This window comes from Buteo buteo, chromosome 27 (assembly GCF_964188355.1).
Source record: "Buteo buteo chromosome 27, bButBut1.hap1.1, whole genome shotgun sequence".
Taxonomy (NCBI): Eukaryota; Metazoa; Chordata; class Aves; order Accipitriformes; family Accipitridae; genus Buteo; species Buteo buteo.
In genome coordinates, this window is record NC_134197.1 from 3,798,880 (window position 1) to 3,824,843 (window position 25,964).

A 25,964-nucleotide genomic window follows, 5' to 3' on the forward strand; every position below is an offset into this window, starting at 1 on the left:
ACTCAAAGCGAACAAGCAGGGTTACTCAGAGATAGAGGTACTGGTCATACTACCAACCAGTATAAACCAGCTAACATCTATGATGATAGCTACATGCAATCCAAGTAATTTAGAAGCACGGTTCTCTGGTCAAGACATGGAAGATGGTGCTTAAGGCTACTTTGATAGAGAGAGCGCCAAATACTTTTGCTATACAGTAGTGCATTGAATTAAGCTTTGCAGTTCATATTAGCATCTCCTACAGCATTTGGAGAGGCCAAAGAACAACTGCATCAAGAAGTAGTTTATGTTCTCGATCAGATCTCTCTACAAGAAAGCTGAAGACAACCCAACAGCTAGACTATAGAAAAAGCTTCTCAACATTTTAACTTGTACTGACTCAAATCTTTTCTTCCAGCATTAACATTTTTAAGAGAACTCCACAACTTCAGCGGTCTAAGCTCCTAGTTTGGAAGCTTTTTCTGTTTGTACACGCTGCGCGTATTTTTTGAGTTCTCTCTTCCTCTAAAACTAGTGTCTTTCACTCTGCAATCTCATTAAGCCTACAATATTCTGCCTTTTTTGCAGCTTCATTTGTGCAGAAGTTGTCAGTTTTCAAAAGGAAACTTCTTTTGTTAAAGTTTCATCAATGCTAATATTGTGTCATAGCACATCAAGCTTTTCATTATCATATAAGGATTCTGTGGCTCTACCAGGCAAAGAACAAAATTTCCTATGTTTTCCTTACAGTAAATCTTCTGCAAATCTCTCCAGGAAACTGAGAATAAAAGCAGATTCAAACAAGCACAGCACAACAGACCATCTGCAGGACAGCGTGCGTAATTATAAAGAATGCAAGACAGAACAAAAAACAAGAACTCTGACTTCTGCACTATGGCAACACCAAACATCTTGAAAGAGAAGCCAACTTGCTCCAGTACACAGAGCAGAAAAACAAAACCATTTTTCCTTACTCTTGTAAAACATTCACTTGCTGGGACCTGAGATTACATTAGGTATCAGCCTCTTTGAAACATCTCCTGATAATACACAATGCTCCTAGCTGCAGGAAAATATGGTCACATGTCAGGATCTTCTTCAAATGTAGTGGCAATTACATACTTTCAAAACCAAAGAGATCCTGGAAGTCTTTTCCTCATGAACTTGGAAAAGAACAGCCTTTTATACACTAGTAAAAAGTTTACGTCCATAAGCCTGTGGTACTTTCCAGGTAGCTTTTTCGGTATATCTTAATATATGACAGTTAACTGGTAATTGATTGCATTTAGCTGATGCTGTATTACAGTTCTTGTCTTGCTGGAATTTTACTGGTATTCAAGAAAGAGAAGATTCAGTACACTGTTGCACTAGATGGTGTACAGATTCAAATCAGAGTGCAGAATCAGAAAAAAAATTACTTACTGGCAGACTTGACAGGTAACATCAGACTGCAGTCCGCCTGTGAAGATTTGGTCTATGATGCAGTTACAGTGGTTGGGGTTGTTGGCCTTCTTCCCATTATCATCACCTGGAGGAATGCAAACACAGACTCAGAAGTCAAAAATCCTCCAAGGGAACAGTGGTTTGTCTTGGACTGTGTCTCCAGTAACTCTCTGTAATGCAAACTTATAAACATACTGCAAATTCACATAGGCGATACAGAACCCTGAAAAAGTTGCGCACTGAAGAAAAAACCAAGGAAACAAGAAGAGAATTCCTGGAAAAATATAAAAGATAATCAGAAGGTGACTAAATGCAGTTAGCTCCTGTAGAGGTGAGGCTTTAAGCAGTTATCAGCTGTTAGCCAAACTCTTTTTCAGGGTATAGCCCTATCTCCCTTTACAGAGATTTGTGTTGCACTATCTGGTATAAAGATTAGTTCCTAAGACAAAGGAGGTGGCAAGACGTTTCATGAAAATGAACATTTTAATTTCACTTAGAGTGCCACTGTGCAACATTTGTATCTGAACAAACGGCCAGCTCTTTACCACAGAAGCACTAGTTTCTGCTTAGGCAGAGTACTCAATAGTGTGTTACTTTCCTAAACGAACAGAGAGGAGAAATGTCAGCAAATGCTACTTTTTAATTCTATCCCAGTCATCTTCTGAGAGTAGAGTGAGAGGAGGAGGTTTGTTAAGACCCATTAACCTCCAGCCTGCTGTCTGCATCCTGTCCATTCAACATAAACATGGACTTTCCGTTCAAGTTTTCACCAGTGAGAAAATGAAAGATGTCCTTATCTGAAGTGGGAAGATAAGTGCTGTGTCTTCCTCCAGCTTCTTCAGAGACATGGCAATCCTCTAAGTTCCCAAGGGGCAAAATGAACGCATACCCATCTTTTAGGCATTATAAACTGTCATTGCAGGTCTCAGGAGCACAGCAGTTCATTTTTATTATTTGAGTGCTGAGATTAGGCCAATTCAGCTTTCTTAGACTAACCAGAGCATTAAATAACCAAAAATTTCTTGGCACAGTTCTCAGCTTTGAAGCATACTCGTTCCATCCCTCAGAGGTGAACTAGGAGTGATACACTTTTTCTTTGATTTCCGAGACTGTACGGCTTATTTTCCTTGGGCAGGATAGATGCAATTGGTTTTGCTTCGTAGACACAGATGCACACACAAACTATTTCACGGCACCAGCTAATTATTTTGTAAAGTACATCTTAAGATGTCTTCCAATCTCCTACAACAGAAATTGCTAAGACAGAATTAAGTTTTGCCAGGTTTCCTAGCATCTTCAACTTACTAGGAAGTATTTAATTTCTGAAACTGAAATACTAAGATGACGACTCCTTGAAATCAGAGCTGTTACTCAAAAACAATTAATTTCTAGTCAAGCATGTAAAAAAACCACCTGAAGAAACAAAAAGCATAGGGCAAAAACCCACCACTTTTCTTGTGTCAAGGTGCTCTAGCTGGAGTCATCTTGCGGCAGGAAAGAATAAGATTTTTTTTTTCCTCCCAAGGAAACTTTAGAAGTTTGTTGAAAAATATTATATAAGCTCACAAAGGTTCCACCTGATACTAGGTGTAGAAAAGTAGACATAGGTGATACCTACTAAGCTGCAATGGGCCACTTCAGTTAATTAGATCCTAAATGCCTCAGAAAAGCTCTCACTCATCTGCCTGCTTTAGAAACTTTTGTTTGAATTGTCAAGAAAAGCATATTGTTTCCTTAAAATGGCTCTTGAACAAAATAATCTAAAATTAGATTTCAAACGTTCAGGTTGGGGGTTATCAGACCCAGTCTCAGGCGTTTCTTGATAGGAATTTCAGCTAAACCTTACTGAACTTAAGATCTTTATAAGGTCTCAATTATGTTAAGCTAATGAATAGAGCATATAACTGTATGAGACATTCTTCACCTTTAGAAAAAGATCACTTAAAAGTTTTAAAGACTACATGTGGATTTTCAAAAAAGAATTTAATGTTTTTTATCCTTGTTTTTAAAACTCCCCTTTTCCTTTTTAAAGAAACAACACACAACTGCTACATACTTGTAATCTCACCATTTGAAACACTACCTCCCTCTGTTTTGTTTTGAGGGGGGCAGAAGCAGAGAAACAGTGCCTAGAGATTTTCACTGGACCACAGGTAACATCCCTGTTGGACAACTTTAATAGACAGCCATTTCCGCCTACGGGAGAGAACAAATACTCCCTTTTCAATTATACAAGTCAATTAGGATCAATGACGAGAGGGTCTCAAAAGAATATCCTGCAAGCTTGTTCCCAGCAAAACAGAAGGGCATTACCCACTCAACATTATTTCCCATGACATTTGGTTGGAGAGGAGGAAAAAAAAAAAGTAAGATTACCACCTACTCACACTTGTCAATATGTAACAGATGCTGAGAGGAGGTATATTATGCAGCTGAGAAGTAGAAGCTGCTAGATTGTTGTGCTCAAGTTAAGGTTGCCTTCAACATTTCTGTCTTACAAAGTAGGTTTTAGTTTCATACATTTTTGTTTTTAAAGCTGGTCATAACTCCTACTAGGGAAATCAGCAGCTTCTTCTAAGAGATTGGTCAGCACAAGACTAAAACCAAACTTGAAAATACATCAATGTATACACTAATGTAACTATGAGAATGGCAGAAAATTGAGTTTAAAAGTTTGGATTAAAATTAAATGCAATTCTTTAAAAAAAAAACCCAAACCCAGAAGTTAGTACTGCGTCTGTGCAATAACTAAGCATGTTAACTTGTGTTCAAATATATAGGCATCTAATATACTACTAAAGGTAAATCATACATAACAACTGTAAGAATAGCTACAGGTTACTTTTTAACACTGGTTTTGGTTTTGAAACAAAAATAAAGAAGTTTTGCCCCCAACTTCAAGTATGTATTTTAAATGAGAAAAAGGAATTAAAAAATTGCCAGATCTTAAAAGGGGCATTTATCAAAACAAGACACTAATGTTAACTTTTCTGCTCTACTTTGGCCCCCAGTGTTCTGAACATGTGCTTGTTATTCTTTATGACAAAGCAGTGTACACATACATTTATATGGATCATAGCAGATGACATGTTTCGCAAGCATATGCTTTATCTGTTCCTAAGAATATCATGCAGAATTCACAGAGCAGGGTAGTGTTTTACTCCCAAATCTCAGCACAGCATTCTTTTTCTGTCATGATACCTAGCACCAGGCTTCAAATTTGCTTTGTAGCAGTCCTTGTTAAAGATGAATGCAAAATGTTTCATGAAAACCAGATAAATGTGGAATAATCAGCTTTAAAGTAGCACTCGTTTTTTGTTAGACAACTGAATAACATTGGCTGAATGAAGTTCGGGATAAAAATATAGGATTACTTCAATTTTTTTATCTTGCTTTTTGAACCTTTGTGTACAAATGCCCATCTCTGCTGCTTGATTGTTGCTGCTCTTGCAATAAATAAAAGAAACCCCAGAGCCAGTGATTTCACTGGGCTGAACATTAACTTTTGAATTGCCATCTTGCTCTATACAAAAAAATAACAATTCTAGTCTAAGTTTCTCCAAGTTTGAATATGTCCAAGACAAAGTTAGTAAACTACAAAATGTTTGGATGATTTGAACCTCATTGTCATGGGAGTTTGCAGAATTAGAACCCTGAATTTCTTCCAGAGCACTGATAATTAAGATGTATCTGTCACGTTGACTAAAAGCTGACCTAATGCTTTACAGACTGGGCAGAAATACCCATTATTTACATTCCTCTAACAAATAAAGACCCCTGGAACTCCTGAAGGATCCCACGTGTAGAGTGGGGTATACTTTGTACCTGTTCCTCATAGAAAAGTCTCAGAAAACATACAAGAAGCAACAGATCAGCGTCTGATCATTTTAAGCAGCTTCTAGAATCCAAACATATTCAAAGACTGAGAATCAAAGTTGTTGTGCATTTTAAAGATCAAAAGGCAATACATGCCAAAGTCCAGGTGAATGGTTAGGCTTCAGTACAAAGAACATGGCCGTTACCTACCCAGCAAGGCTGTTGATAGCGTTACCCTGGTGAAGAAGCTACTCTCCGATGTAGAGTAAGTTCTGAATCTCATGTGGAAGCTTTTGTGGTGAGAAGGATTACAAATACAATGTACAATGACACTGTAGAACTAAGCACTATCAAACCAGCAAGAGAGACCGGAATAGCACAAACTGCAGGTACAACTTTAAGTGTCATTTATAGTAGCAATGGTGGAAAAAGAATTCAGATTCAAGAAAGCTCTCACTTTTTTAGTTGGAGTACACATTTAAGGACAGACCTTGTGCAAACTTTGGGTGAATGGTAGAGAAAGAGGCGTAAGTAATAGCTTAGCTTTTTTTTTTTCTTCACCAAAATACTACTTGCCAGTTAGACCATCTTTCTCCAGCTGTTGGAATGAAAAATAGCGATGCATAGACATGACAGACTCGATCCCTTTTATTTAGAATCAGTTTATATTACTCCAGCAGCACAGAGGAGCCCTGTGAAGTGTTCAGAATATGCCCTGCACAAATGCCACAGCTCAACACAACAGTGCTAGCACAAGGAGAGCTATCACCCCTGAGACATGACTTACATGGGTGATCATACAGGTATCCTGGGCTTCCAAAACTTTACAGATACCACGAAAACAAAGTATATGTTCAACCAGCATTAAAAAAACCCAACCAACCAAACCAAAACAAACAACTACTTGGGCTAGCCAGCCCATATAATAATCTCAGGGCAGTTAATTTTATGCTTTGTAGGATGCAGTATTACAAAACTTATCTTTAAATGCATATCAAAATCATATACTCTTCCTAATTTAGGCAATGACAGACATCAATAACAAGCACTTGCAGCTTTCTCTGACTTGCATTAGGACAATTCCTAGTAAGTTGAGTAAATGGAATGGAAAAGGGATAAATGACCAATGTCAGCCAAACAAGTATCACTGGATGTTTATACAGTTCTTCATATAAGTAACACTTTCATTTACTTTGGTGCCTGAAGCCTTGGTCATCATGAATAATGTTCAACAGCTAGGGCCTTTGGACAAAATTTTCCCAATGACTTTATTTTACTTCACTCACTGTGTGTTAATTGTAGAACTTGATTACTGTTGACGGGAAGCTTTAAAAGCTTTTTTGATTCAGTAAAATATTTAATATTGACAGGGGAGGCATTATTTGCTTATTGTAGCTTTAGGACATATTCTCATTATTAGTAATAATATTTTTACATACTTCACATGTGTGTGTGTCTGTGTGTATACATGAGTATATAAGTGGGAAAACTTTCTCATTACATAGCAGACTAGTTCATTCCAAAAGTGGTTTATCATGACCATACTTGAAATTCTGGTTTAGATTAACTTGTTTGGTTCCCACACAACTGCTCAACCACTTCTTTTAAATTACCTTGATGTGGTACAGATTATTTACCGTAGTTTAATAAAAAAGTCTCTCCATTTCTTCAGAGCCAGAAATTTAAAAACCTGGGTGCACAGACGCCAAGGATCTAGCGCTAATGCCTTCCCACTAGTAGCACTGTAACAGCTTGCTTACGTCCATGCAGGTAGGCTCAAACTTAAGGATATCCGTTAAATAACTGGATTTCGGTCCTTGTATTGAATGTAAATGATACCTTTCCCACAACCCAAAAACCCTCTGTACTAAAGGTGCAAAACTCCCTAATTCAATTCAAGCTGGATGAAACCATTATGAAACTTGATACCAACTCAGATATCAGTGTTTTCAACACATCTGTGATATCCAACAAGTTTTCATACACCTGCACACACTCTTTCCAACAAGGAATGTCCAACATATAAATTTTTCAGAGTTTTAGGACAGATCACAGTTTTGTTTTTGTTCGGGATGGAGGGGCCAAACAGAACCCAGAGTAAAGAAACTGTTGAGAAAGCCTGATTTTGTTGGTAATTCCAGAAGATACCTCAGAGATTCTTCATTTAAAGCCAAACCATGCTTAATAAAAAAAAAAAAAAAAAAAAAAGTCTTTTCAGATTCTTTATCAGTTTGAAAAGAGCACAGGGACCTTTATTGTTGCAAGTTTTTTCTTTACAATTCTGAGAAGAAAATACTATTTCTTCATGTACTAATCAGGAAGTATAGAAGAAATACAAAGATCATTTTATATCAAAGATGATGAAAAAGCTTCAAGATTTGTTAGATCAATGGTTCAGAAACTTTACAGGAACCAAGAAGTATTTGTTTGCACCTGAGTTTATTCAGTGTTAAGAAGTGATAGGTCAGTATTTGGGTAGACTCTGTTCCTTACAGTACTTCAACACCAGTTCCATTAGGCCTATTGAATTTCAGTTAGTGATTGTCAAATGACAGATATTAATAAATTACAAAAGAACTATTCTATGTATTCCTGTCCTTACAAGTACTCTTTTTTGGAGAAGACTTTTTTGGAGGACACCTATTATGAATCTGAACAAGCACATCTGCTACCATGTAAGAGTATCTCAAAGATAAAAGCAAGACTTCAAAATGTTTCATAGAAGCAGTAGCAGCCTTCCTTCCCTTTGATAGTCCTCTGAGAAGCCAAACACCTAACCTCTAAGCGCTTCTTCTAAGGGCATTAGAGGAAAGTTGAGTGCTTTAAAGCTTATTTTTAGTGACTAAGGATTTTTTTGTTTGTTTTGCTAGTATCAACCCTACTATTTTTCCCTTACAAGAATAACAAAAATTCCTGTGCTTAAGCAAGTGAATCAAGCTAGATCAAACATTGGCAGATTAGGAAATTTTCAGTTCAGATATAGTACAGCTAACTAACATGAAATATGTAATTTCAGATGACATTAACAAATCAATTCAAAACTTAGATACTTCATCCCTAAAAAGCATGTCACTGAATATTTTACTGTATTGTACAATTACGTATTTTTATATACAGACTAATAAAACAAGATATCAAAACTGCTCTTTTTTCTTATTCACATTTCTGTAAGCAATTTGGCATCATAAATACAGCAGGATAATATTTAAGCAGAACAGCCACAGCCTCCCCTATGTTATTTTCATCAGTTCCATGACACACTGAGTACAAGTTCTAACTACCTCAAGTATAAATAGAATTAAAATGGCAATTTAAAAGAAAAGACAGTGACTCACAACCAATAAGAGAAGAACATGATGGTGATTCAAACCAATGTACAGCCTCGTCTGCTTCTAACTCTAGGTAACTTTTGACAGTGGGAGTGGTTTATTTATTTATAAATCTTTTCCTTTAAGTCTACCAAACATTTTTAAAGGAATTTGCTAAGACTGCTGTACTGTAAGACAGTACACTTGATTTAAGAAGAGATTGTTCTACCTCCTTTAGATCCAATATTCCGTGTTGATTGAAGACTCAGTACAAGCCTTACCTTTGCAGTGTCTGTGTAGCACATCTAATGCAGCAATGAGGAACTCGTGTGCATCTTGTTGCTCGTACCCTGCTAAATGCCGTGCATGAGTCCATACCAGGTGCAATAACCTATATGGAATGTGAGGAGATCGGTGCCCAGAGTAAAACTGCTCAAAGCAAAGAAAAGGACATAACTGTTAACAAGTTACACAGCCTCAGTGCATTTAATTATTAAAAACTTAAATGAGTGCAATTAGTCAAATAAATTTAAACCATTTAATTCTGATGGCCTTAATGAAATACAGAGAGAGCTTTTTATCAGACTACTGAAGAAGTGATCTCGGAACTCAGCACCTCAGTTTTCTCCCTTGAAATTCCATCATTTTCTGATGGATTGGCAAAAAAAAAAAAAAAGCAGCAAGCAGGCACGGGAGGGAAGGTGGACACAAATAACACTCAAAATTCCTTACTGATACCATTGACTTTTAGTAAAGTAGCCTGGGGAAAAAAAGAAAAAAAAAAAAGAAAAAAAGAAAAAAGAAAACAAAAGAAACAACCCTACATTTGCAAGAGATCAGCAATTTCATTCCCAAATTACATGCCCCCCAAAATCAGGACAAACACTGAAGATGAGAATATTAGATGCCAACTGTCAGCCAGCCCCTGACTCAAGCCATGGCAACTCTCTGCATCCAATGGCTGTGCACAGTCCTATCTTATGGAAAACTTTACAAGCAGGATAGCAGCCTCATGCCAGTCTTGGCCTTTCACTGTACAGCTATAGCAGCACAAAGCCTTAGAAACAACTTTGTCAAGTACAGCTGTTTGCAGAGGCTGAAGGTACCAATTCATTCGTCTATCCCCAAAGTCAGCTGCCCATTACCACTCCTGCAGGGTGTCACTGCCCAGAGACCTGGTCCTGGACCAGCTCCTGCATCTGCTTCAGTCAAAATCTGATGAGCTGGCTACAGTAGTGACTGAAATTGCCCCAGGTGATTTTGCTAGAAGCATATTAGAGTGTGCACAGACAAATTATTCAGTCAGCAAAACCGTGATGTGAAACACCACTGCTGAGGGGTGACACACAGCTGGGAAGGTACATCAGCACAGAAAAGGAGGACAGATAACTGGCTACAGAAATTCATGCTTTTTTTTTTTTTAAATACATAAGGTCCCACTGAAAAACACAACATGCCAAAACCCCCCATACTAAGGGTCTCTGTTTCCCTGGGTCAAGGTTCAGCTCCTTCCTCTACCCTCTCCATTTCCATCCAAGTCCTATTGCTGCAACTCTTCTACTTTCCTCTTCCTGGTTCCTCACTTCTGCTGCTGCCAATTCTGGCATCCAGAATCTGAGACTAAAGCTAACAGTCCCGTCTTGAGCAAGCCGACTTCTGTATCTGCTCAAGAACCCCTGCACCATTATACCAGTTCCAAAAGCAAAGCAGGGATGCTTGTGGTATCCCTGCAGGGAGCCAGAAAAGGCCCAGAAAAATTTATTCAGTTGGCCTTCAGGTTGTATTTAAGAGTAACATTTTATTTTAATAAGTGAAAATTTGTAAGTCATTCTGCCTTCCCCAACGTTTAGAAAAGGTATTTGCCAGTGAAGGGTGCCTGCAACACCACAATTATGTTTTGCCAAGATCCTATCAAATCAATGGCAGTTTATTTTCAGTTACTCTTCCCAAACAGAAGACAGTAAGCAGCAAATACATAGAACAAAAATAAGATTTAAAACCCCAGCAGTATATAATTTCCCAGTCTCACTGGAAAAGCAGGCTTCCTTCCTCAGACCTAAGTTTCTCCCTCCCCAGTCCCTCAGCATTTTATATGAGGGCATTGTGCTACAAACCCGCCTAGATGAAACATACTGTATTTTTAAGGGACAGGTAGGCAAAAGGTAGTACAATTTTCTCACCTAGTCCTCATTTTTGTATGTTTTCTAAATGGTTTTAGTGTATTTCCTTGCAAAGAAATTTCTTTATTGCAAGCTCTGCTTTTTCAAAACAAGAAGATATATCTCTGCAGCCAAACAACACAAAATGCTTCTATAAATAAAAAGATCAATAGTTAACTCTGATGCCAACAAGAATGACACCAAGGGACTGGAGCAGTAGTATGGTAATTGAAAGCTGCTGACGCAGCTGCTGCTCGACATAATTCAGGGAACTGTAGCAATAAAACTTCTCTGTTCTGTCACTCCTTACAATTAGTCCCAGAGCTCTCCGGTCATTTTAACCAACAGCACTCTCCATAATTACTCCACTGCAGACACTAGACCTGCCAGCAGATTTTACGTTCTCTAGTGCTTCATTAGAAGAATCTAACAAGAAGCTTTATCAAATTATTAGCTATTATCACACAGAAACTAGAAACACACCTAGTAAGAATGCTGTTGCATATACATGGAAGTGGGTGAAAGCTTCACTATTCTAGTAAATCAAAAATGAAACAAGAGAATCCGAGCACATTCAGTAGCGTATTTTAACTGGAATGTACAAAACATCCATCCCATCTCTGTCATTTCCTTGTTGCTGTGAAGAGCAGCCTATCAGAGCTGTTCCAATCCACAAGAAGGAAGAAAGTCCATGTAAAGTCTTATTTAATCACTATTATACAAATATTTTCATTAACATGAGCAAATATAAATAATGATGTATTTGCAAGTCACCTCTAATGCACTTCAATGGCACAATTCTTCCAAACATAATTTAAAACATTTTTTGTTTAAATTTGTTTTCAATTCAGCAGTATCAGTTGTTTATATTGGAGAGAACTAGTTCAAGTAATTTGAAAATGCCTGGTAATACACTGTTTAATTGCTGTTGGGGGTGGGGTGAGGAAGACACCTCCCCCAACCAGGATTCAAAGCCGCCATTCTTGCACTCAACCCAAGTAACAGTAACTTTCTTTTTTTACATTTAACACACTTGCTCTTGGATTCTAAAAGGAAGAATCTATAGGGGATTTAGAGGATTCTAGTCTTTGTATTTTGCATTATTGTTACCAAAAATATACAGATACCAGTCAGTTTAAAAAACAAACAAACAAAAAAAACAAACCTCAACAACACACCAAGACACACACAACCCCAAAACACCACCACACACATCTGTACTTCCCTCTCCTCCTGCCAAAAACACATGCATGGAAGTTTCCCAATTATGTGAACAAACAGATGCATTTGATCTATCCTGCGCATACCTACCAACAAACCAGTCTCCGAGCTTTGTAATCAAGAATTTATAGGCATAAATCCTGTACCAGGCTCCAGTCCAATTTGAGAAGCTAAAACCTCCTCTTAGAAATTGGTTCTCAATTAAGACTTTAAACGTTCTGAAAATTTACATGGATAAAGGGAGTGGGTAATACATGCGCCTTTCAGAATAAAAGAACACCTACTGGAGGTTTCCCAACAATGAGCAATGGTTCAAGGAATCAGAAAAAACATTTTGCTTGCACGCACTCTGTATGTTCTAAACTTATTTCAGAGAAAAGATTTAGTAAACTCAGCACAAACTCTGTATTTTCCATGACAAAATGCAAGGCCTCTGTCTATGTAAAGAGCCTTAACTACTTTTTCTCCCTTGTACCTTTGTTGTAACTTATTTTATACATAAGCCATTTCAACAGTGTACCATCTTAAGATATCAAAGCCATAAATCATCTTGTTGTTTTTCCTTTTTGTCCTCACTTTTCAACTCTCCACGTAGTTGTGCTGTGCACTTTGATAGGCTCATGAGGATGAGTAATGATGGGAATAAAGAAGGCTTTGTTCTTTACATCTCTGAGTGGATGCACTGCATTCTGCTATATTCCCAGGTATTCTTGCTATTCCAGTCACAGAGTACACCGAGATACAGATCCGCTAATCCTACCATCCTGAATGGTCATTCTGTAAAGGATTTAGATAAACCTTAGGGTGCAGACCATCCTGAAATTAATTTTCATTGGTGAAGCAAAACTAAAACACAAATACCAGTAGGTAAAAAGTAGCGCACAAACCCTTTCAGCCAAAAGGCTCAATGAACGGATTCTGTGTGTTCTATCTTCCCTCCATCCAGTTTCACCACTATCTGTTATTCCCATATCCTTTTCATTCCTTTTCTTATGCAGTGTAATTCATGTCATCATTCTATTGAGAAATAGGTTTCAAGTAGCACAAATGAGAATGTTAATGGATGCAGTCAGATATTCTTAAAACAAACAGAGATCAATGCTTGGCATATTTGCAAGAAAAGCTACCAGGAAAAAAAAATCTCAATTCTGAGAACAATCTGATACTCATTACTCACCACCAACCTACTTCAAGGTGGAAGAACTTTGTAACTTCCTATTTATCACAGAGAAACCACACAACCTATATAACTAAATGGTCTTAAAAAAAGGGACAAGTGTTTTCTGTTTAAGCAGCAAAATAGCAAAACTTGCTTATTTATGTATAGTAAGTTTCATTTAATGTTCAAAACAGTCTCTTTTTCTCCTGGAGAGTTCTTACTGGCATGCATTCACCAGATCCCCTGGCATTCCATTTGCCTAAGATCACACCTTCAGAAAAGAAGGGTGGTGGTGAGATGAAGTTAACCCTTGCCCTGATCGTTTGTCACTGGGTAAAATGCCTTGGGATAACTACATCAGTTAATCCCGGTGAGAAAGCTACGTAAAAACAAGACAGAACCTGAACCAGTTTCCCCAGTAATTCAATTACAAAGGAATTCTTAACCATAGCACTGAAGTCTCCACTGGTTAGCTTTCCTTCATCCAGACCTCATCTCTGCAAAGACAGTGTAGGAATCTTCATCATAACCACTGCATATAGGTGGGACATGAAAGATAACCAGTCTGCTCCAAAAATGCAAGATTTTTGTTTAAATTCTGAATGTACAGAAATTAAAACTCATTGGGAAACAGAATTTTACAATGAGTGCTGACAAAGCTATAAACATAACATGGGATTTACTGCTTGCAAGTTAAAATATATATGAGTTGGTTACAGACACTACAGTTTTGCTTGTGGAGGACTAAGTGCTAGTTTTACTTCCAAGGTGGTTGAGTCACTTTTTGTTGTCCTCCCACAGCACATAGCTGCAGTATTTCAATGTGAAATAAGGACAGAGACTACTGTACTGCTACCTTCGCAGTCTGATATCACAGATATGGCTCTTCTCTCATTCACATACCCTCATTTTTGAATTTTGATTGGGGAAAATGAAGGCCGAGATTCCCAAAGTTAGGTGTGAAATTAAACTTGATTACAATTGAAACTAATGTGTATGCTGCATTTAAGCCCCATTTTGGATAACAGCCTGTTCTTTGTTACATGCTTGTATATAGTCTAGCAAAAGGCATCCTAGGCTATCAACAGGGCTCCACATACAAAAATGGAAATAAAAAGCATTACCTAGACAGTCTTGATCTTTCCTCCAGCCCCTCAATCTGTAATGTAATACTCATTTCCCCTTTCCCAAGGGATTTTTTTAAAAATGCATGTGTGTAAACAGAATGTGGTGATACTCATCAGAATGAGACTTTATACCACAAATTGATGAAAGGATATCAAGATTATAATAGTACCTTTTTTTTAAATAAGCAAATAGGTTTCTATATTAACAGTGTACAGAAGCTGGCATTTCTATACCATGGCTGATTTTTTTTTATCTAGGCAGAGTGGTATTTCCCCATTTAACTGCACATCTGGTTTCAATAATCCTGCAGCTGCTACCTATTGGTATGCCTGCCTTTTGTTTTTACCTCCTTTCCTGACAGACATAGAAATAATTGAAAAATAAATCAAAAAAATAAGAAGTATAACATACAACTAAGGACTGATCAGCAGCATGAAAGGTTGCAAATTCACATGAGTGTCAAGTATGAGCAGAAAACAACTTTGTACTGGAATGGGGGACTTTACCTTCCATATATGTTTAATTTACCTGCAATGACCAAAAAGACTCATCTCTGGTGAAAAAGGCACAGAAGTAAAACCAAATTGAAAATCATGAGATAAAGGTAAAGCTATTTTAGGTTAGTCTCAGTTTGAATGAACTTCCATAACAGCATCTACACAAAAGACATGCTCTGCGTATAAACACCTCCAGCTATCTTAAATGCTCTGTGACAGCAGGTACTATAGCTTTTTTGGGGGGGGTTGTTTGGTGTTTTTTTTTTTGGTGGTTTTTTTTTGTTTTGTTGTGTTTTTTTTTTTTTACTTATCAAGAAAGCAGATCTATCACAGGGAAAGGCACAGAGCTGGATTTGTTTGTTTTTAAAGACTCATCTTAAAACTAGAAGCCCATGCCTAGCCATAGTCCTTACATTGCTGATGCGCAACTAAGGTAGTTAATAACGCTCTTTGACTATTTATTAAGGAAAAGACGGTGCCTGTCTCATACAGCACAGACTAGACCTACAGAGAAAGACACATTACAAAGCCAGTCACCTGAGTGAGAAAGGGAAAGAACAGTAGCTCATACATGGAAGGTAAAAACTGTACCAACACATTCACTTTTCTACATCCTCTGGGCCATTAATGGGTTTCCACCTAAGAGATGATAGTGAAGATGTTTCTACCTGTTAGAAAGCATTGAACCAAGATCTTTAAAATATTTATACAGACCTACATAATCCAGTGCCTTAAACCACAGGCTATATACTATTACTTCACTCTCACTCCCATTATCACCCAAAGAGCCTGTGACATATTTTCCAGTTACAACTTGCACCTTTAATTAAAGTACACATTCAGCTTTAAGACTAAAGATTTGCAGATCAGTCTCAGAAGAGCAGGCAGCACTGTAATTATTTCCAATACCAGCTTTGCCTAAACAAGGGTGACTTATGAATAGGACTTAAAAGGCCAATAGTTCCCTCTTCAGCAGTTGGGTATTTTTGACAGTAGGGTCTCACCCAATCTTTACTGCTCTGTTTTGCCACACCTTGAGAGGAAACATAATTTACATTCCCTTTATATTTGCAAATAGAACACAATCCCTTTTGGGGTAAGGAACAGCCAGCACCTGTGGAAAGGCGATGCTGTTGTGGCAAACAGCACTCACCTCCTGAAAAAGCGTAGACATTTCACAGACCAGACATGAGCTGGGGCTTTGCATTTCACATTTGTGCCTGTCGGAGAGGAAGAAATCTCGCAGCAGTGGAGTGTGGGTAAGTGCCTGGACAATACAGTTCATAAAACATGTGTTCCCAAGATTGATTAGCCCTCGTAGACCTATAAAGACAGAAGGGGGAGGGGATGCATAAGCATTATCAAGTTAACAAAATGGTATATTTGCATTTTTATATAGTTTTCACAATATTGCCACAGATTTACTGTATATGCACAGCTTCAAGTACACAGTTTTATGTTGTTTTAGGTAGGCTATTGGTTTCGATGTACTTAAGTCACAAGCTGCCACAAGCTTGCTGAACTATGCTAGGATTTGTATTTTAAATTCTCAGGGGGAAAAAAAAAAGGAAACCTCAAAGTACAGCAATACCAATAGCATTATTTTGCAATGGCTGCTTTGCCATATGTCACCAAAACATGCCCCCTCCCCAAGCTGATACCAAAGTGCAATGACAACAACTGGTATGTCACTACAGTAAGAAACCAACACATTTAAATAAATCAATAAGTAAGTTTTCAGATAGTTTAAAAGGCTTTCCCTCATGCAGGTCACGAAGCCAGAATAAGGATTTTGTACTGTTATAATGCAACAATCATCTTTCTAAGACAGGCAGCAAAGGAAACAGCCTTGACAAAACAAAGTCAGGCTGTGACATCCAATGCAGACTTAGCATATCCTTTTTTTGCATAAAACCCAAGATCCGAACAAAACCACCTTAAAAGAGGAACTCCGAACAATACTAGTTGCACAGTTGTTTTAGCTAAGTTAAACATTAATCTACAGTATACATAAAAAAAAAAAATTGAACTTGGCATAAGAGGATTCATCACACCTTAAGTCAAACGTTCAGTAATGCCCAGAGACGATTTCTTGTGCTTGGAAACCAAGATGCTTAAAGGAAAGCTCTTTTGTTGCACAACAGAAGAGAGGTTAGGAGTGGGGAAAGCTTTTCAGTCATTTGCAAAGTCTAAGCGAGAAGAAAAACATGCTCAAATCCTTGAGTATTCTTCCAAAATGTTAACATAATACCACCATACAGGAGTGCTAAATGAGAAGAGCATCAGGTGGACAAGAATGCTTATTTTTAATCAAAAACTTACTTTAAAGCAAGATAAAATGCACTGATGGATACAATTCTGGTATTAATTTAAAATTAACATAGTCCTCTTCTGCAATATAATGGGATTACTACACAAACAATGAATGGAAAAACAGGATTACTTGACAGAACGAAGAATTTCCTTGCCATTCCATGGGAAAAAAAAAAAGTATCAGCTGGCAATGCCATGGTAATTAAAAATGGTGCAGTTCCCTTGCAGTACACCAGATAGTGCTCAAAGGGCTCTTTAGCATCTTTCAGCAGGAGGAGGTGTGGTCCAGTTGCTACGTTACCAGAGAGAAACGGCACTACATCAGCTTGAACTGCATAGTGAGCTGTCGGCGATGGACACAGAGCCCTCTTAAATTTTTTTTCCTGTATCTAATTCAACACTGCCCTCCTTCCAACAGCTTCCTGTTGCTTCTGTTTACTCAAAGTGTGGGACAAAGTTTCTCATTGTATTACAGTAACTTCTACTGGGCAGAAAGCTTGCTGCAATTATTTGCTTTATTTTCATGCTGGGAGGCAACAAGTGTATGCACAACATTAGCAAAGTGTTAAATAGTTAATTTGTTGTAGCAGCTTGAAATACGGTGTGATGCTTCAACGTTGTACACAATCCTATTTCAATCCCCAGACTACATGTCTCTGCAAACAATGTCACAACAAAAAGGTGTTCATGCTGTGCAAGTTGAGAAATGTTTGGTCAGTACCTCTTGCCTACCTCTCCCCTGTGTTTTCCATTTTAAACTTACTGGTTTTATTTAAATCACAGACTGTGCAAATAGAAGCCTGTATGGCTCTCTGGACATGCCCGAGATGCACCAGGGTGTTTTGAGAAGCAGGAGAGTCTCTCCCTATTTCTCCCCGGAAAACTCAGTCGCTCTGGTTAGCACCAGAATTCAGTCAGCCTGCACAGTGCAGAAGACTAGCGGAAAACCGGTAGTACATCTGGAGACTCATCCTATCGCTTTTCTTTTCGATATCTAATTGAGCAATCACAAGTAAAAGCAAACACATAAAGGCAGCTTTTTGGAATCATTTATTAAGCATCATTTATTACATGCCTGTGGCTGGACCTTCTTTCCCTGTGACCACAAGAATCAAATCTTCCTCAAAGTTGCCACCAGAAGACTAGTTACAGGCATCAAACTTGGAAGGCTCTCTTGGTTTACTCTACTTGCTTGGTCTTTTGGTGTCAGTTTTTCATGGGTCTAAATGGAGTGCTTCATACACTATGACTTCACTTGAATGACCCAAGATAAAGTAACCTGCAAAACAGACAAAGCTGAAACGTGAATACTCCAAACTAATAAAAATCAGAAAATGGTGAATGTAGCAAAACATGAGAACTTACTTGGCTGAAAAGGGAAAAACATAAAGGAGCATACATCATTCTTATCCTTCAGGGAGCAATGACTGCAGCTGCTATACTGTCTCTTAAACTGACATTTGAAATGAAATGGGTATGATGCACTGAACTCCAGCTCAGGTACTGCGTAACTAACTGCAGCATCTTGGAAAACATCAAAATTTGATGTACATAAAACTAAAGAGCTGACAGAACTCAGAACAACACATCCTCTTATGCTTAACTTTTAGGGGGGTGAGGGGTGGGGAATAGTTTTGTTGGAAAGAAAAACAGCTAAAAATTAAAGCCTATACAGCATTCTGGTCAATAAAATATTAAGAATGTAAAAGGCTTGTGTCTGCCACACCTATTCCCTCCCCACTAACAATGCCTGGCAATGTTTAACTGGAACAGTCAGCATTGCAACATGTGGGTCATAAATTAACAGAAAAATAATGTGCCAAAACCTCAAATACAGCAGTCCACTTTTGCTAGCATCAACAGTTGTCTCCACTAGCATCTATTCAGTGCACAGTATTTGTACAGAGGAGTGGGCTAACTGTCTAAGGATTGCCAACAGGATCCAACCTCTAGTAATAAAGCTGTGGTACTTTGCAGACTTCTGCTGTGCCTCATAGTGTTATCTTTATTTCTGTTTCTTATGAATGGTTTCTGAAATGAGTAAGAGCAACCACCAAGATTCTTAATATATTCTATACACAGATGTGTGCTCTTGTGGTAAGTGTAGTTAGGAGAAAAATACTTGTTTACTTCTGAACCTTGCTGATGTAAATGTAAATATTGGAATAAATTAATGTTGTTGTCGTCAAGACAAAATTGTCAGGTACAGTATAATCATAAAAAAGAAAATACCCTTTAATCATCATGCATGGTATACGACCACCATTCTAATTCTGTCACATGCTGGACTGGCAGGGTGTAAGCAAAGCAGCAAGAAATCTACTTCTGCAATGCCTTGAGCACAGGTAAACCCATCTGGGAAATTCTTTTTACATTTGGTCTCAAAACTAGGTTCTAAGCAGCTGGCTTACCTTTGTCAGCTTCAGTTCTTCAATCTTCTTCCAGTAACGGGTTTTGGTTTTTCAAATGCTCAAAGTAATAGATCTGCAATACTGGGCAACAACGCTTGTTGTGATGCAGGGAGATCTAGAACACTGGTTCTGCAAGTCCACCCACGCAGGCGAGATGAAAAAACCAAAACAAGATAAGGAAATTCCACTTCTCTGTGAAATGCAACTGTACAGCTATTAAAGGTGGGGAAGCAGGGAAATGAGAGGACCACACATGAATACAAAATACGGAAAAACCAACCAGGTGCCTATCTTGCTCTTCTGGAAGAGGTTCTGTTTGTCTCTAAACCTAGGCTTTGTGCTGGGATAGGAAAGACAGCAGACAAACCAGTCTGAACAAATATTACCACACAGAAACCTTGTGATTTATTTGAATGAAGGTTCTGGAAACAAGAACATAGGTCACTATATAATGCAACTTTGTGAGACAATGAGGAAATAATTCAGATGCACTACAGCATAGCCAGCTTAAGATCCTTTTTAGATTAAGCACAGGTTGGCAACAACTTAGACAGTTTTTTGTCCCCTAGCCCCAGCCCTCCCAGTTCCTCATCTGGTGTTGATGTTTCTCTGAAGCTCCATCAGACAGTATCAGAAGTCAGCACAATCTGAGGAAGTGTTCACTAAAGTATTTAAAGAGAGTTCAGCATAACCCTTGGAAACAAACAGTGTAGCATGGCAATGAAGATTTCTAGAACAATTTTGGGGTTTCATCCTATGTTCATACAAAAGGAATTACAACATCATTTAAGAGCATCTTTTTGAAAATGTATTTCAAGGGAGAACTGCCCTACTTCTTCACACCTAAAACTAAAACCAAATTCTCTCTCAACTCTCAAATTTCAGGTGCAGACCATACCACGCGTTACCACAATGTATCTGTTACAAACACTCGCCCCAGCCAGACCAACACACTACTGTTCCACTTGCATGCCAGAAGAAGCATAGTTTTGCTAATGGGGTTAGTGACAGCAATTATTCTCAAAAGATAATTCCTTTTGAAATAACAATAATAATAATAAAACCCCCTTATTTCAGAAAGCAGCAGTATGCAGATACATGAAATTACAAGTCTACACAGGAAAATGCACGACATTTGGTGACACTAGCGATCACGTGAGTTATCAACAAAAATAACCATGTGGTTTTGGTGAATTTATTCCACACCGCTTCAGCTGCAGCATCCTTTCTCAGTGGCTGCATGAAACCCACATGTAACTGCAGAAGCAGGAATACCGGGTTGAATGTATTAGAAAAGGTTTTTTTCTTAACTTTTTTTACATACAAACTTACAGATGACACACTCAGGTATTAAATTATGTTGACAACAGTTTAAGAAAAAACTACACAAACTTTTGCCACAGCCAGGTTAAATGAAAACATTTCTACCACATGATCTTAAAAACTAACTTAGCAATTCAATGTCTCTACCTCCACCAAACACAGAGCATGCAATCTACCACAACAGAAAAAATAATTGGGGGGGGGCAGGGGCGCACAGTGCGGGGAAGAAAAGAAAAAAAAAGAAAAGGTGTTTGAGCAAAAGCTGAGTTTCGAAAAAGGTGTAAGTTGTATTCTTTAAATTAAAACAGTTTTATAGCTTTGCTTTAGAATTTGCGAAGAATGAATTTCTTTTCCTTTGTTTATTCCTAAAGGGCACAAGCAAACAGTTTGACCACATGAAGTTCGTATTTTAATAGGAAAATTTTGACATAAAATTCTCACGTTATCTTGAAATTCACCTGAGTTCTGCCAACCACGTCTTCTACTTTCTCCACCACTTCTAAGATACAAGGCACAAGTATGAATTTATTCCTTCAGTAATCAGCTACTGTATTTAGGTATTATGCCTTCTTTATATTGCAGAAAGGTATCAGGACAGAAACTGGCAGTTTTGATTGGTTGGTTTTTAAACACTGCAAAAATAATATTAAAAAATATTCAAAAATAACACAGACCCCAAACAGTTTTGATGAAGAACACAGAAGGATGGAGAACATTTATGTGACCTGGGACGCGGCTGAACTGAAACACCTGTCAGCAACTACACTGTAATGCTTTGCCAGGAGGAAGCCTGCAGCAACCACGAGGCCTTTGCTATGGGCTTTTGTTCCAGTGCCTGTTAGAGGAACATATATAGAAGTGTATTAAATGTTTGGGGATTTCCCCACTCCTTTCACGTATATTCCAAGAGTTAATTTTCAGGAGTTAATAAAAATGACCACATAATATTCTGTTGGTTTTTAGGCCACATCAGTAGTACCCCTTCAGGAAGATGTAGTGAGTTTGAGAAAAGAATTTAAGCAAAAAAGTTCTGCAAGTACAAACTTTGAAACTTCTATAAAATTCAGAGTATGGTCAAAACCTACTAAAAACAAACCTGAAATGAATACGCTCTGCCAAGAAGCAAGTTAAAGGCTAGAGCCACACAGCAATGATTTCGTGGCAAGTTACATACTTGCACACAATTTGCTGTTCAAATGGAATGAAGGTGGTCTCTCATGACCCAGGTCTAAGAACATACAGTCAGCAACAGCAATGCGGGAGAACTTTCAGCTTTGTGGTGAGCGTCTTAGGCAGTCATAGGTGGATTTGCAGTTCTTACTGCTGGTGAGAGGACACTTCAACAGACACTGACATTAAACCCTGAACAGAGTTCCTTCAGTAAATCAATAGTCATCTTTGTCAGATATGATACACTCTTGACACCACCACCCCCAGAAAAAAAAAAAATCAGTTAATAGTGGGCCTGCCAAATACTTACAATAGGAGTAAGCTACTGCAGTGTTGGTTAACATATCTTATGTTCAAGAAAAAGCCTGCACAATGGCAAAACTGTTCTCTCAATCCAAAAGGATTTCCAAAAAGGGTAAAAATTTAGGAGAGTCAAATGCAGAAGGAATTTGATAAAGAAAACACATAATGCTAAAATAATATGAACCACTGAAGATGCTGAGCAGTTATAAACTGCTGAGTTGCGAGCAAGACAACAGACATTTACAAGAGGTTAAGCTTGAAAACACTGTGCATCTCTACACAGAACCTTTCTCAGTTTTATGTAATCACCAAGCTACAGAAAAAACTCTCACTAAACAGAAAAGGTACTAGGAGGGGAAAAAGAATATGTGGCTTTGGAAGACTAGACTAAACCAATTCAGTCGAATGAAAAAGATGTGGCAAGATCCAGATACATCAAAATAATGAACGAACCACAAAAATATTACAGGAGCTCCTGTAACAAGAGCAAACCCCAAAACATTAAAGAACACCACAAAGATGATGAGACCACCCCCTTCGAGCAGTGCTGAGCAGCAAGACCAGGGACATTAAGGCTGCAGCTCCAAGCTTCTTGCCATTGCATCTCCTCCTTGCCCTGACCCTCTCTCATCTAACAGGCTTATCACCTCGACTTCCCGCTGGAACCACCTTCCCAAGTCACCATGGGCCCTTCCTCACCAAACACATCCCGCTCTGTCCTGCAGCTGATCAGCATAAGGAGGTTACAAACTACACTGCTTATTACCACCCTTTTCCTGGGTACTTAAGGATCCCCAGCAGATAGATTGTGGCAACTGCTTGAATAAGTGCTCTCCACATGGATTCATTGATCCAGATTGGTTAATCAGTGAATCTTTTTTGAACAGAGTATTTTTGACAGAAACAGTTAGCAAGGGATTACATGACAGATCAAAGAAATTAAGATGAACACTCAGGGCAATAATCTTTCCTCTTTGGGTTACTGCTGAACCAGGTAAAAATGTGCTGAAGCTCCCCTGCGTTTATTTTTCTGCCTTGGCTCCTTTACTCCAGTTATTCAAGGTTGCCAGGTTAGTCATTGCTCATTTTGAATCACTGTAAATCCCTCCTGAAACAAACCACCTTTCTTGAGCTAGACTGCTACCACCACCCACCCACTCTCCCAGCCCCCTCAAGCTATTCAACCACCAAGAGGCACAACCTGGAGAACTTCGCTCAGTCTTCTGCTCTACCTGACTTTTATGCGAAGACTTTTAAATCACAACTCAGAAGAGAGTTCTAAAGCAGTATTTCTTAACTTAGAGATTTGTGATATATGTTTTCAAATTTTCTATATATGTTATAGTCTATATATTAATATAAATATTTTCCTATATTATTCCATTATCTAAAAATAACTATTAAATATCATGTATATATGTGTGTGCATCAGGATTCATAGGTCACATTGAATCCTGCAGTTTTGGAAGGATGATAGCATACATGGTATTTAGATAATATTGTTATACAAGTTTGGATTTCTTCTTCGTGTTTTAATTATAAACAAATATTTTCATTTGGCACTGACAGGAGTCAAATAAAAAGACAGCCCCTTCCATCCAGAAGCCCTAATAGATGCACACAGGCACTCCAGCGTAGTTGGAGGACACATTCTTTAGTTTAAATATCTGACCTGTGCACACATAATTTGGAGGAACTGTACATTAAGTCCATTCTGTAGAGTACTGGGATTAGAACAGAAAGTAAATTTATCTGTCTTTTTTGCCACTGCTTACCCTATCTAAACACACAAGAAGAATGAGGTGGGGTTTTTTTCCTTACACATACTGACCTAGTGTTGGCATGGTTCCCTCTGCCCCCCCCCCCCCCCCAACTCTAACATAAGAAGCAAGGTGCGTAAGAAAACTAATTTAAAATATGGAAGACACTGAAAACGGAACCAGTCAGTATACGACTATGAAGAACAACTCCTGTTAATAGAGAGAAAATAAATTACAGGACTATTTTAGACACACTGCATTATGCATTGCACGATGAACTACAAGTTTACCCACTCCTACCCAGACAGAAAGGCAATACATCAGAAAAGGCTTTCTGGAAGGAAAAAAAAAAAAAAGTATCTTAGGAAAAAGGATATTTGCATTCTAAATGAAAACCCATCTTTAACCTTCCAATTTCTGGCTAAAGGATTCCGGATCACTGCATTTTTTTCCATTACCATTGAAATAACAGATTGCTCAATAGAAAAAAAGTTTGCTAATGTGTACAAAAGGAAACCGTCCTTGAGTTTATTTCCAGTTCAAAATCATGGAGTCCAGCTACAAAAGATGGCACACTGGAAGAAAGATGTATAAGCCATGAATGGCACATGTATAGCAAAATCATTAACTGTTGAAAGAAACAGAATATAGTCAGTATTCCTCCTTGTATGTATCACCAGCACCAGAAGACAAAGACTATTTAGATGGACGAATTGCCCAAACTCAGAAAGTTCTCAGTTTCGATACGTCACTGCTGTACAAAGTAAATGGAATGCATCCTCATTACTGATCTGTTTACCTATTAACACAACTTCACCGGAGGCAAAGATGGGTTGGTCAGATGGTTGGTCCATTTAAGGAAATTAACCAGACACAATTTGCTCTATAGCTGAGTAACTGACAACTCAAAAAGACCAGGAAATATATCCCATGCACTGAATGCAAGTTGTGACCTTAACTAGACGCTCTGCTATTTACTTATTTTCCTTAAGGTACTCATTACTGGCCAAGGGTGGGTTTGCTTTTAGAAAAAGAGAGTCAATTCCCCACCTTTCAGATTATCAAGTGGTCCAAAAAAACCAGAACATGTCAGTTCCCATTTCCCAGTTTTGCTGTCTGTAAGAAAAACTTCACATTAAGTGTTAGGACACTTAATGCATGCTCAAGTACTTCATTCAGGTTCACATGACAACTCAAAAGTCCGTCCTTTGGTAATTTCCAGCATATTTGTGGGCAACTGGGCAGTTCTGGAGTGACCTCAACATTCACAGGAGACTTTCCAGATTTATCCCTTTTTATGTTGTGTTGGGATTGCCATTCAAAAGTCATTGGTTTTACTCTTTTTCTCCCTTAAAAATATCCAAAAAACCATGAAAAGTTACCAGTAAGTAACAACCTACCCACATTAAATATATGCACAGTGATATTTGTAGCATCTGTTCAGCAGAAGAGATGAACGTATTTTCTAGCATGTCTATGAGGTTGATCTAGTTCATCCACACCACAAAGTAAAAACAACAGCACTGGCTCTGTAGAGGCAAGATTAAGTAGTCCAGACCAAGTAAATGTGGTTATGTTCTTTATGCAACTAGGTTTAGTGCCTCTGCACTGCATTCCCCGGTACTTCTTGGAAGGCTCATTACCTTGGGCACAGCGCCATATGAACATGTTCATACTGTTTACAGACCCACACTGACACTGCACACATTCATGCTGCTCTGAGCCTAAGCTGAATTTGTATTGACTTAGTGTGGATCAAGACACCAATAATGCTTTTCCAGCGTTTAGTTTGTCACCACCCCTCTTAGTTAACGGGGAATCGACTGCATTCACTATTTTTATTCAATAGTTTCAGTGACATCACATAATTTATACTTACATAAGGGACAAACTACATCAAGATAGTGCAGACATAATTAGAAGACAGAACAATAATTCAAGAGTAACTTGTTAAATGGGAGAAACTATCTGAAA

General features: G+C 38.1%; 1 protein-coding gene across 6 annotated transcripts in view; it reads right to left on the bottom strand.

Annotated features, from left to right (window-relative positions):
* The window catches only part of USP22 (ubiquitin specific peptidase 22), a 112,472-nt gene that overhangs the window by 11,932 nt on the left and 74,576 nt on the right, over positions 1-25,964 (bottom strand). For all 6 annotated transcript variants that reach the window (XM_075058803.1, XM_075058802.1, XM_075058806.1 and 3 more), the window contains 3 exons: positions 15,864-16,033; positions 8,828-8,975; positions 1,402-1,507 (listed from right to left, as the gene is read on the bottom strand). In XM_075058803.1, coding sequence (XP_074914904.1) covers positions 1,402-1,507; positions 8,828-8,975; positions 15,864-16,033 — 424 coding nt within the window. The remainder of the gene's footprint in view (positions 1-1,401; positions 1,508-8,827; positions 8,976-15,863; positions 16,034-25,964) is intronic.